Source organism: Durio zibethinus, chromosome 22 (assembly GCF_047325235.1).
Source record: "Durio zibethinus cultivar Kanyao isolate XHJ-2024 chromosome 22, ASM4732523v1, whole genome shotgun sequence".
NCBI classification, from domain to species: domain Eukaryota; kingdom Viridiplantae; phylum Streptophyta; class Magnoliopsida; order Malvales; family Malvaceae; genus Durio; species Durio zibethinus.
Window position 1 is genome coordinate 15,871,673 of NC_143183.1, and position 13,862 is coordinate 15,885,534.

At 27.5% G+C, this 13,862-nt stretch overlaps 1 protein-coding gene across 1 annotated transcript; it reads right to left on the bottom strand.

Annotated features, from left to right (window-relative positions):
* Positions 1–3,221: 3,221 nt before the first annotated feature.
* Positions 3,222–4,295, bottom strand: LOC149512632 (EPIDERMAL PATTERNING FACTOR-like protein 5). Its single transcript, XM_089751774.1, has 2 exons — positions 4,085–4,295; positions 3,222–3,972 (listed from the first exon to the last, which is right to left on the bottom strand). Exons 1-2 carry the CDS (start codon positions 4,170–4,172, stop codon positions 3,728–3,730), a joined length of 333 nt encoding a protein of 110 aa, XP_089607900.1. The 5' UTR covers positions 4,173–4,295; the 3' UTR covers positions 3,222–3,727.
* Between the last annotated feature and the right edge of the window lie 9,567 nt (positions 4,296–13,862).

Genomic DNA, 13,862 nt, shown 5'->3' on the forward strand with positions numbered 1-13,862 from the left:
TGGGCACACTCTCCTTTGGGATTTGAATATATTTTGCATTGGACCCACCAAATGCCCTGCCCCCTTCATCCCCCAACCTCTCACGTTTTTTTGTCAAGCTGTCTAGCGAAATCCATAAAAATAATTGACTTCTTTTCTTTTTCTTATATATAAAAATGAATTACAGCACCGGTTACATTTTTACCGGTTACATTTTTACTAGTAGCTAAGGAATTCTTTGGCATAGTTTTTTGTTTTCAGTTTTTTAATCTTCTTTTTGTTTTCAAAATTTGAAAATCATAAAATATATTCGATAAATAATGTGTTACATATTGAAAATAAATATTTAAGTTGTTGCAAATATAATTTTTGTAATACAAATAATATTACATTTATTAAATAAAATTATATAATTTAAGTGATATTATTTGTATAGTATTAAATAATATTATTTAATATTAAATTATTTAATAACACTTGGGACATATTTTAAAGTTATATTAAATAATTAAGTAATCTTTAAAAATATTATTTCATAAAATAATATTTAATTCTATTAAATAATTGTACTTAATAATATTATTAATTAATAACATATGAAAATTATATTATTCAAATTATGTACAAATTATAGTGCTATATAATTAATATTATGTAATTTTAAAATTAAATAATATTAGTGTTAATATTATATTTTCATGCTATTTGTTTTCAACATTTTATATTTTTCATATTTTTAATATTCAACAAAATCATTTGTTAATTTTGAAGTTTTTAAATTTTCATTAAAAATTTTAATTAAATTATAAATTAATTTTATTTATAATTATTATTATAAAAATATATAATATCATTTTAATAAATGGACATTATTCACTTACTTATGAATAATGTCTAAAATTAGAAATATATTTTCGAAAAGAATGAAAAAAAATTTTTTTCTAATAATTTTAAAAATTTTATTTCATGTTTTTACTTTTCAAAAACAAAAACATGTTTTTATTTTATTGAAATTGATAAAAAAAAAAAGAAAACGAATTTAAAGATGCAACGACCCCTTAATAAGTTATAATTTTAGAGGAAGATATGGTGGAACCTAAAGTTTAACCGAAATAATTACTTATTTATCTTAAAAGATGAATTTAAATAAAATTTGAATTCGAATATTTACACATTTTTTAAAAAAATTTTATTTTAAATCTTGGACTCTCCTATTAAAAAAAAAAACTCTATTATCTTGCAATATAAAATAATTCAAATAACGAGAGACTTGTTCAATAGATTAATTCGTATTTTTTTACACTAAATGGTTTTAATTAAAGCAACACAACTTCAAATCATTTTTAAGTGGTTATTGTATTAGTGTCTAAAATGAGAGTTGAATTTCATTTGACAAAAAGTATGTTGTCCATAATACTTAAGATCGTAGATTATTGTTTCATTTGGTTGCTTATTGAAAACAAATTTTTACTGCATTATTACATTATTTTGGGAGTAATCCACAGTCTAAATCAAGTACATATAAAATAGACAAGAAACATATCTTGTCTCGCAAACCCAAATTAAAAAAAAAAATTTATGGTAGTGAAACAAATTATAGGTAATAGGAATTTGAGGAATTCGGTAGTAGGGGGGTAGCTGTGGGGAAATGGTAGAGTACAAATACAATGAATGCTGTCAAACAGCGAAAGAGATTATGGATATGAGCAGGATAAAGACAAGGAGAAAACGAAATCTCAGTTTTGTTGGATTACTTTATGTAATTATTTTTAAAAAATAATATTTAATAAATTTAAATTTTAATATATAACATTTTTTTTTCTTTTTTATGCTACGACTTATTATATAGAAAAAAGTATGTATAATAATAGAAGAAAAAAAGAAAGAAAGAAAGAAACTAACAATAGAAGAAAAAAAGAAAGAAAGAAAGAAACTAACAAACAAACAGGGAAACAGGTTTGAAATGAGGTAGGGAAACAAACAAGATGTCCCCATCATTGTTCTCCTTTGATGCTCTATCTCTGTAATTTCCAATTCTACTCTGAATATATAGAAAATAACGGAACTCCCCTCATCTTCAACATTCACGTGCACTTTACTTCCTTTCTGGTCAACCTTTGAAATTAAACATGGCTGGTCGTTACTTTCACACACAAACTTCAAAAGCATTTTGTCATGTTTTGGACAGAACATGAGATATTTCGGATAATATTTTCAGCATGATGGAACTATGCATAGCAATTAAATATATAATGAACAAGAACTCTATATAAATCCCCTTCTGACAAATATTCTTCATTCTGAAACCTAAATATAGATGTCAATTGTATATGTAAATTTTTAAGTGAAGTTAAATTTTCATGTAAAAACAATTGAAAATTTCAATAAAATCATGGTATATATAAGAAATATCAACTTAATGTTTAAAAGGAACAAATTGAGAAGTCAAATGATTTGAACAATAAATGTCAACACGTTGTTCTATCGAGGACTTTGCTCAACTCTTAACTCTTTATCTAAATGCTACTTTCGATGATATTTATATAGAAGATATATCAGAGTACTGCAATTTAGAAATTTGACCCCAAAGGTTTTTTTTTTTTCCTTTTTATGTTGGATAATAAGGAATTTTAAATATGACATGAAAATTATATAAAAAATAAAAATGATTAAATTTAAAATTTTAATAAAAATATTATAAATTTAATAAAAGTAAAAATATTTCTTGTTATATAAATTAAACATGATAACTTTTATATTATATACATATTTAATATAAAGCAAATGCGATACAAATTCAAAATTATATAATTCTAAGTTATACACCAATTACTAATCCATATATTTTTTGGAAAGAATTTTTGTAAATAGTAAATTAAATACCATAAAAATATCAAAGATGCATGGGGCTAACTAAAAACAACTGAACTTACCATCAAGTGATTGGTTGATTAAAATTTGTCTTTTTTAATAAAAAATTTTAGATTTAAATATTATCAGTGATTATTTATTATAATTATTTATCTTAAATTATTAAATATAATACATTTTATCTTACTTTAAGAGATTAAACAATCTATCTACTCAATTTATCTTGAAAAAAAAACGAAAAAAAAAAAAAAGAAAACAGCTGAACCTGTGTTACATTAAGTGCAATAATCATGAATCATGGAGTATTAAAAAGTAAAAACATATTTAACTGAACCATGAAGTTTGAAACAGATCTCAGTTTCAGTGTGTCAGTATTTACAATTTAAAACTACTAATAAGTGCTTAAAAAACGAGTAATTAAATAAGGAGAATACTATGCATGCTACTACAAGTTAACATTACAATTGCGGCAGCTTTTGTTTTTCTTAAAAACATAATCTTAATTACAGTCTTTACTTCCAATTTGTCTCATACAAACTTGCTTCAATGCAAGTTAAAAAGGAAAAAAAAATAAAATAAAATAAAAGATCATGAGATGAAGAACTGAAAAGAAAAAAAGAAAAGAGAAATAGAGAGATGAGAGATCCCTCTTGGTTAACTCACCTACAAAACAACTTACGTTCCCGAAGCTTTCCTGTCTCTCACAGGAAATGCAAAACAATTATTTGAACATAGAAAGAACCAACAATGTGAGTTACCAAAATAGCAATAATAATATTGCTAAGTACTAAAAAAAATTTCTTTCTTTTTTTTTTTTTTTGAAAAGGGTCTTAGATTTTAGTGTATAATTTGCTTTGTTTTTCATTTTTTTTTCCTCTTAGGGCATGAAAAGCTTGTTGCCACACTTGCAACGCCAAGCTTCAGGATAGTATTCAAGTGGCATACTGAACCCTGGTTGAATCGGGACGTGAACTGGCTTACAAGGAGAGCAACTTCCACACTTGGATCTACAAGAAGGTAGTGAAGAACCAGGACCAGCAAGTCGTTTCTGAGCCAAGAACCGGTCCAACACCCCTGACCCACTTCTCTTCTTACTCCCCTCTCTCTCCTGGAATCCGCTGCCTGCACAAAGAAACAGAAAACCGCACTGAGTTAAGACAGAGTCAATGGTAATATATACATGTGTTCAAGTTCAAAAGTTAAAACAAAAAGGAAAGAGGTTTAAAGTACTTACCGAGTTGAGAAAGAGTGATAAGTGAAGCAGAAGCAAATAAGAGAAAGGTGAAGGCAACGACGGCGTGGTGGTGGTGGGAAACGCCCATGCCGAGAAGGATCTGGCGGATGAGGTTATTAAACTCAGCTCAGAGAATAAGGCCTGAGGAGTAAGAGACTGTTCTGTTTTGATAGCTATTATTGAAGTTTTCTTTTTTGTTTTGCAATAGAGAGAGTCCAAGTCAAAGAAAGAAATACACGAAAAAGATTTATAGGAGAAAAGAGATACATATATATATAATTTTGTTTTATTGCTGGGCCAAATGGGTGGGGGCTGGGGTCTACCATTGCCCTGAATGATTGTGATGGTCTCTGTGGTAATTAATGATAGGATGTATTTTACTTCGTGTTTTAAAAAAATAGTGATTAGTGTGATTGGATTATATAATTATTTTTAAAAATAATTTTAATATATATTTTTTATTTTTAAATTTTAAATTATGATTTTTGCATTAAAAAATATTAAAAGTTATTTTTTATTGGTATATCATTATCTCATTTTGGAGAAAATTGTTTATAAATTCTTTCTATTTTGATTGATAAAAACAGATAACATATATCAATGTTAAGATGACGATTCTGGGTAATGTGATACTTTTTTATTTTGTTTGATTTAGAATCGATAGCGTGGATTTAAGAGAAAGTGGGATTGAAAGCTTTCAAAATTTTTCACTGATTCGATGATAGTAATAATATATAGGTAAGTTTCACAGTAGATCTTGTTCTGTAGTTTTTCATATATAACTATGCACCAAAAAGTAAAACGTCACTGTTCACGTGCAATTTGATGCGACAGATATTCATCATATTTTGGGATGTGATTAGCACCTTACCCTTTCTATCAAACTTTCTAAACTGTATTATTAATCTTATTGTTCACTACCTCTAACATTAAAAGAGACAATTTCACAATTTACTAGTAGTAATAATAATTTAATTATAATAATAAAATGCCAAAAGTTATGCAAATTGTACTCTTATTTCAATAAAAAAAATGCCGTCCTTGCTACATGAAACCATTATATGTTGGACCGACCTTTTCCTAGGTTGGATTGAATGCCTACACTTACAAAAAAAGAAACGACCCTCTACGGCGCAACCACAGTTAAGGGAATATATTGGTACGGCACGTGTAGGGTGGAAGAAATAGAACAGAGGCTAAAATGTAAATTTTACCAAAATAGTGGGTGTTGCGTTAGATGGAAGCAGAGGGCACACGTGTAAGAGAAAAGGCACTCTGCTGGTTATGTCTCGTACGGGACGAACATCTAAGCCAACTAAAGCACCATAGCCACAGTCCACAGGCCATAGCCCTAACCCCCCCAACATTATTGTTGAACCCTTTGCTTTTTCATGGTGAGTCACACCAGTACCCTACGGCCCTATTAAATTAGAGATGGGACCCCAATGGAAAAAAAAAATTGGTGACAGATTGAGAAAGAGAGCAAGCATCAAATTCAAAATGATCAAGCCACTTAACAAACAAAATGTTTTGCTGTTCTTGTTGTCATTGTTTGTGACAAATTTTTGTAGTACTATTTCTGCTCCATTAATAAATTTGTCGATCCCCGTAATAAGTGATTTATCAGTTCAATGCATATTCGATCCAGAATATGTCTAAATTAGAATGACGTTAAATTGAAAAGAATCCATCAATTCTCAGAGTTAAAACACTTTTTGTGTCTTATTTAATGCTTTGGAAATTTTAATAAATGCTAAAATTTGAACAATTAACCTATTACATCTTTAATAATGCCTTGTAGCTGAATCAAGTGTTATTTTTATTATATAATTGCATCTTTAATACTTAATTATTAATAAAATATGTTTCAATCATGTCTTCAATTATTTAATTTAATGGCCAAACAAATCTTAAAAAAACATAAGATTATGGTTCGACTTTAATCTCTCCCTCTCTCTTTTTTATAAAATCCTGTTCTCTTGAAATCATAAAAAAAAAAAAAAAACATGTTTCAATCATAATTCATTATTTTAATCGAATCAACTAGTAAATCGAAAACTGGTCCCTTATCAATCCAACTATTAAAAGATGTTTTCAATCATAATTCATAATTTTATTTGAATCGAAAAATGAATGCGAGGTTTTTTTAGTTTTCGAACAAGATTCAATCTCGTCTTCTCAAAAATATGTAAAGTGGTAAAATGACGAGGGGAGGGGGAGGCTTCTTAAATGAAGATGATCTTTGTAAGCTCTGGCAGAGGAGTTAGGTTTGGGTGGGGCTGAGACTTCAGGAGCATTTAAGGCAATGGACTAGGGTGGTTCAGAGCTATTGATCAGTTGGCTAGTGTCAGGGTTTTTCCGGTTTCGGTCTGATTGGGTAACCCATCAATTTTTCATCATACCCTCACCTCGGTCTAACTGTGTACACAGTAATTCTGTGTGGAGTTTGTTACCTTCATTTTTGGTCTTTGTGGTGGGTTCATTCCATGCGACAGAAAAAAAAAAAAAAATCAGAAGTATCAAAACTTTTGTTCTACTACTAAATGATGCAGAAGATTTAACAAAACTAAAACCCTTTTTTTTTTTTTTAATGAAAATGGTATGCAATTGCTAATAAACATAAGCAACCAATATGAAATAAATAGTGATAATATACAATGCAAAAAATTACAATACTTTGACAGTTTCGCAACTCACTAAGTGAGTTTATAGGCTTGCTGTCCATTAAATTATGATTAAATAAATCAATATAATTATTAAATGATTATGTTTTAATTATTTTTTGTTAAAATTAAAAAATTTCATTGTCAATTTATAATTATGCAGAATAAATTTTACCTAGTAAACAACTCTTTTAATATTAATCTTCCAACTTTTGTACTTTCCTCGTAAAAAAAATATTATTATTAGACATTTGGAATATTAACTTAAATTTTAAAAAATTTGATAAAAGATTCTTTCATATTTATTTTAAAATTGACAAAATATTATTTTATCGATAAAAAACTTGTAAGGCAAGGATTCTAAGAAAAAAATTTGGTGGACAAGTCTTACAAATAATGTGAGTTTAAATAAAGTTAGATATAAGAGAAAAACATAAAGAAAGTTATAGGGTTTTACAATATAAACACCTCATGGGATTAAGGGAAAGTGCTCACGAGTATGTTTATGTGAATGTTTGGTTGGAGTTTAGAGTAGGTCACTTTAGATTATGCCAAGTCATTGAGATTGATTTGTGTTTGATAGTGAGTTGGAATTGATTTGTATGATTAGGACTAGATTGTGAGAGATTGTTTGAGTGTTGATTTGATGTATTTGTAATTTTTTTTACAATTAATGAATCTTTTTTCTCATCTATGGATGTAAGCAAATAGAATGTCAAGCCACATTAAAGCGTTGTCTTTTGTACGGATAATTTATGGTTTGGTTATACTTTTACTTACTTGAATGTTAAATTGAGGGGGGGCTTTGGGTCTAATAACTAATATTAGAGCTAAGTTTTATGACCTATGAAGAGTCAAACCTAAGGAACTCGATTCAATAAAAGAGTTGAAGTTTGTACTTTAATGGACTAATTTGTGTGAAATGTGAAGATACACAAGAAAAAATTGTTATGAGACTTTCATTGCACATGGAGCCAAGTATGTCTATCATGAAGAATAACGATTTGAAGAAATTTGAGTTAAAGTGGATAATGTTGAAAATATTGACTTAAATCCTAAAAGATTTGAGAAGAGATTCTTTTAAAATTTTTTCGGAATTGACTAAATATTTCTTGATGATAAAGAAACTTGTAAGGTAGGAATTTTAAGAAAAAAAATGGTTTTTGGTGGGCAAGACTTATAAATAGTAAGAGTTTCAATAAGGTTAGATATAAGAGAAAAATTTAATAAGAGTTGTAGAGTTTTACTTGGTAGACACCTCATGAGACAAAGAGAAAGTACTTATGTGTGTGTTTGTGTGAATGTTTGGTTTGGGTTTGGAATAGTTTACTTTAGGTTAGGCCAAATCATTAAGGTGGTATTTGGTATTATTTTTAAGACCACCATGTTAATATAATCATCAATTTGATCTTAATACCAATGTGATCTTATTACTCATAATTTAAAATCAATTTATTTAGTTAACAATCATTAATTCATAGGAATTAAATATCACCGTATTTAGTATTACTAAAAATCAAGTATTATTTTATTTAAAAGTACAAAAATAATCATATATATTGTAATAGTCACACAAGTTAATAATTTTAATATTGATAAAAATAATAATTTGTAAAATATAATAATATTTTGTTTATTTTATAATAGTGTATGATTAAATTATTAAATTAATAAATTTATTTATTTATTAGGTAAGCCAATTTTTATAATATAAATTATGTAAAAAAAATTTAAATTAGAAAATAAAAATAATCTATTAAAACCATAATAAAAAAAACAAAAAGATTATATATATATATATATAAAACGTTAAAAAATAATACAAAAATATACAAGTTATTTTTGAACTAGTTTAGAACATTAATTTGAAAATATTAAATAATCATAATTTTAAGAAGAAAGCTTTTAATTCACATATTAAATGAGTAATATTAACTATTATTAAATTTACATATCACTTCACATCAGTTATAAAAGTTTCCCATCCAAAATTTCTCATCCTTTTGGATGGGAATTAGATCACCTTTCAAAGTAATGATTTAATCATTTCCAATGATCCAAGATAACTATCACATAGGATCACCAAGTGTTTATTAAACAAGGTGATCTAATCACAATGTGTAAATTACCATGATTTTTAAAGTGATTACCCCATATTAGACATTATCTAAGATTGATTTGTGTTTGACTAGTGAGTTGAAATTCATTTATATGATTGGGATTGGATTTTGAAAGATTGTTTAAGTATTGATTTATTGTTTAATTATACTTTTACTTGCTTGAATATCAAATTAATTGGAAGCTTTTGACCTAACAACTAGTATTAGAGCTGAGTTTAAAATGTGGGAACAGGCAAACCTAGAAAAGCATGATTTAAGGGAGGAATTTGATTTTGTGTTTAAAGGGATCGATATGTGTAAAGCATAAAAACACAAGAAACTATTGTTACAAGACTTCAATTATATGCGTGTAGATACTTAATTTTGTCTGAGTCGATTTGAATGTGTTTGATTTTATGCTTGATGCGAATGCTTCGATTTGGGTCAGTTAAAATGTTTTAATTAAATCGCACTCGATTAAGCTTTATTTCGGATTAATAATTTTTTTTATGTAAGCCTACTTCTAATTCAATTTTATTTGATCAATTTTGATTGAGGATATGAAAGCCTAATGAAAGCTCATAATCTAATATTTGATTTTTGAGCCCAAGTTCATTGTTTTAAGCCTTAATTTGATTACTTTAATTAATTAAAAACCATAAAAAAAATCAAAGATAAAAAAAAACCTTAAATAATAGGGTCAACCAGTAAAAAAAAAAGTCTTTTCTAGCTTTTGTTTTTTCCCTTTGCATTTTGCTTCAATTTACCTTGAACCCAATTTTATCAAATTCTCATCACTTTCCCAACCTCCCAATATTAGCATGAACGGTTTTCCAAAATCAGTATTACATAGTCCAAAATGCAGCAATATCATTGTTGTAATGAACAATAATCCAAAGTTAGCATTAGAGTTCAATAGGGGAGCAAAAAAGGACCTGGGCACTTGGCCTTCATTAACCAAGACAACAAGCAAAAAACACAGCATGAGGCCACTTTGGAGAACCTACGGCCTCGAACCCATTCCCCTTCCATAGTTAGCTGTTAAGGTTGAACACTACAGCTTCCACCGTGATCGCCTACTAGCCCTTACTCACTATAATTATCTTAACCAAACCACCATTCAACTGATTCAGCCATTCCATTCTCCAAAACCACCAATACCAAGACCCATCCCTAAACATTTCCCAACTCTAAAACTATTTTAAACCTTGTAAAAAAAAATTCATACTTAAACTGCCAATGGCAAACCTCTACCCAATAGCAAAACAAGGCTAATAAAAAATCTATTTTACTCGTTATTCTAAAAATCTCAAAGCAAAAAGACCAAAACAAAAAAAAAAACCCACATTCCTCATCCAATGAGGAACCCAGCAATAATAAATAAAAAAAAACCATTCGATTACAAGAAAAATAGAGGAAGAATCGAGCTGTAGGTGGCGTCAAACCGATGGGAGTAAAAGAAAAGGGAATGGCCCTGAACCAAAAAAAAAAAAGTCAGTTTCACTAAAAAAAAAGAGAAAAAAAGTTGAACAACAATGACTTCTTTTTGGCTGATCAACAATGGTGAAAATGGAAAGATGAAAGAGAAGAATAACATACTAAAAATATAAAAAGATCTAACGGTGGAGGATAAGTATTCGACTGTTTGAAATCTTGGGTTTATATTTCAAATTTAGGGATCTCGGTTGGTTTTCAAGAAAAATAGAGGCTAGATTTAAAAAGAAAGCATTGAGGAGAAGCCGAAATGAAGTTTTTGGAAACCAAGCGTGTTGGTCAACAACGATGGCAATGGCAAGTTTTTGTCAGAAACTGAAGGCTGGAGAGTTCTTAGGTTTTTCAAATAATCTAGTTTTTTTTTCTTTTGTAAAAAGGGAGGGTTAAAATGAACAAAAAGAAACTTTTGATATTTATAAAGTGACAAAAAAAATGGGTCAGGTCAACTTGAACTGGCAAACCGACCTGACCAGCCGACCCACCTGACCCGATCCAGTCTAATACGAGCCCATAACCTAGAAGCCCATTAAAATTGGTTCATTCCTAGAAGCCAATCAAAGTTGGTCCATTCCTGGCTTAGATTAGGTCCCAGTCTAAAAGCAACTGACTTAGTTATATTGGGTTCTGGTCCAAAAACATCATTTGCGATATATTTTTTTTTCTTTTGTCATTTATTTTATGAGTCTTTTATCATTTTTTTTTATGTTTGCTATTGTTATTTTTGGACTTATGAAATATGATAATAATTATAATAAAATAAACGGCATATACATATATTCTTCAAAATTAATTTATTTATGGATGATTAATAAAATAAAAATACAATTTAAAAATGGAAGATGATAACTTTATGATTTTAAAAATGAATTTCTTCAAAGAGGAGATTTTTATTTATATTTATTTATTTATCTTTATTTTGCAAAGTAAAAAAATTTAAATGATGTTTTTAAGTAAAAAATGATTTTGGAAACCCTGTCTAGATGTTGGAAAGAATTTAAATCGTGTTTTAAAGAGTTTAATTTCGCCTAGATGTTGAAAAATTAAAATTTTAAAAATATTTTCTAAACAATTGAATTAAAAAAAATTTTTAAAAAAATTTCCTTTACAAACCAAAAAAAAAAAAAAAAAACAAAATTACTTCCATTCATTTTTATTTTGAAAAAAAAAACTAAAAAAAAAGTAAATAGGAATAAAATATGCATAAATTGATCAAATTGGTTGTTTAAATTTTTTAGCTTTTATTCGCATACTTTATTTGCTTCATGTTGCATTAATATAAAACTATTAAAAAAAAAAAGAATTATAAAAATCGAACTTGTTCCTAAAGTCCACCTTGATATTGAAAAAAAATTGAGAAAGTTCAAGTTATCAATAATTCTCATTTTTCTCATGAAGAAAAATTCCAAAACCTTAAAACTCCAAAAACCCTAAAATCTCGAAACCTTAAAACTCGAAATTTTAAAATCTCAAAACCTAAAAATTCAAAACCCTTAAAACCTTAAAATCCAAAACCCTAAAACTTTCAAACCTTAAAATCCAAAACCTTAAAACTTCCAAACCCTAAAATATAAAACCCTAAAACCCTCAAAACATTATAATCTTAAAACCTCGAGACCCTAAAACACCAAACCCTAAAGCTAAAATCTTAAAATTATAAAACCCCAAAACCTTGAAACCTTAAAATTCAAAACCCTAGAACTCCAAAACCTTAAAATCTTAGAATCTTAAAACCCCGAAAATTCCAAATCCAAAAACCTTCAAAATCTTGAAACCTCAAAAGCTTAAAACCTTAGAATGCTAAAACATTAAAACACCAAACCCTAAAATTGAAACCTTAAAATTGCGAAACCTAAAACCTTAAAACTCTAAAACAAGACCCTAAATTTAACCTAAAACCTAAATTCAACTTATAGCCCTAAATGATTGACCAAAAACCATTCAAATCCTAAAAACCTCGACCTAAGTTCACTCTCAAAACCATCCCAAAATTCTAAAGATACATATGAAAATCTCATATGAAGTAACTTGTTATCGAATGCCGCCTAAAAGATAGGGTATTTAAAAAATTTTATTTCATTAAGTTTTTTTTTACGAGTCCTGAATCCACAATAAAATGAGATTAAATAAAAGGAAAAATCAAAAATTGAATCTTAAATATAAATAGTCGTACCTAAATTTTACCTAGAGGTTGGGGAGTTCGGGTAGTCTTAATATATTTAAGAACACAATTTCAAAATGACATTTCATCATCATGCATGTCATCCATTCGCATATATGTATTTAGTTATTATTACTTGTATTCATTCCACATGTTTAAGCCTTTTACTATTGTTTTTTAGTTAATTATAGCATCATCAATTTTTTTTTGCATAAAATGTTTTTATGAAAAGTATTATTCAAAAAATAAAATTTTAAATAAAACTAAATTAATATTCTAAGGAAAATAATTCTTGGTACTTTGCTTAGATATTCGAGAGTCACCAACAATTATCATCTACAAAGAATGTTATTTTCATTTTGAGAAATGTTGTAGCAAATCTTAAGTGAAAAGAATTATCCGTAATTTTGCCTAGATGTAGGAGAATTTTAAGATAATTTTTTAACTTAAAGATTTTCTTGATATACCTAGATACAAAATTTTAATAAATTTATTTTTTAAAGAAAAAAAACTATTATTAAATTTCAAATCGAAACCATTTTATTCAACCCCAAAAATAAAGCATGATTAATTAGTACCAATTTTCATGGGTGCTATAGAGGTGCTAATCCTTCCTCATACATAACCAACTTTTGAACTTAATTTTATTTTTGTAGACCAAAATTATCTTTTGATAAACATTAAACTTATTTTATTATTTTATTAAAAAAAAAAAACTTTCGGTGGCTAATCATACCTAACAAAAAAATTTGGCGACGACGTCTTTGTTTTTTTTTCTCGATTTTAAAACTTTTTGTCTAGTGGTCCTGAAACCGTTATGTCAACTTGGTGACTCCATTGGAGAGATTTTTTTGAGAGTTAGGCAAAAAATTAATCATGTGTTATCCCTGTAGACACCCTATTTGGTCCAGGTCTAAGGCCATTGGGCCTAATCCAATAGGGTTTGGGCTTAAGCCTATTAGGTCTGATTTAGGATCCAATTAGTAGGCCCAATTGGCTTTTATTTTTATTTTTATTATTTGTCTATTTATTAATTTTTTTTATCTATTAATATTTTTATTATTTATCTGCTTTTATTATTTATTATTATTATTTATCTATTTTTTATTTATCTAATTATTTTTTGTTATCTATTAATATATTTATCTTTTTTATTTTGATTAATTTTCGGTTAAGATTAGGATTGGGATAAAAAAATTAGAATGAATTTGGCCGTGATTTGAGAATTGACAGAGTTGAGATTGGATTCAAAGATTGAATCCAAATCCCAACAGGAGTTGAGATTGATCAGAAACTTTTCTGATCAATCCCTATAAATAGGTCTATAAATCACACATAAGGGACATAGGAAAAAAGAAAACAGA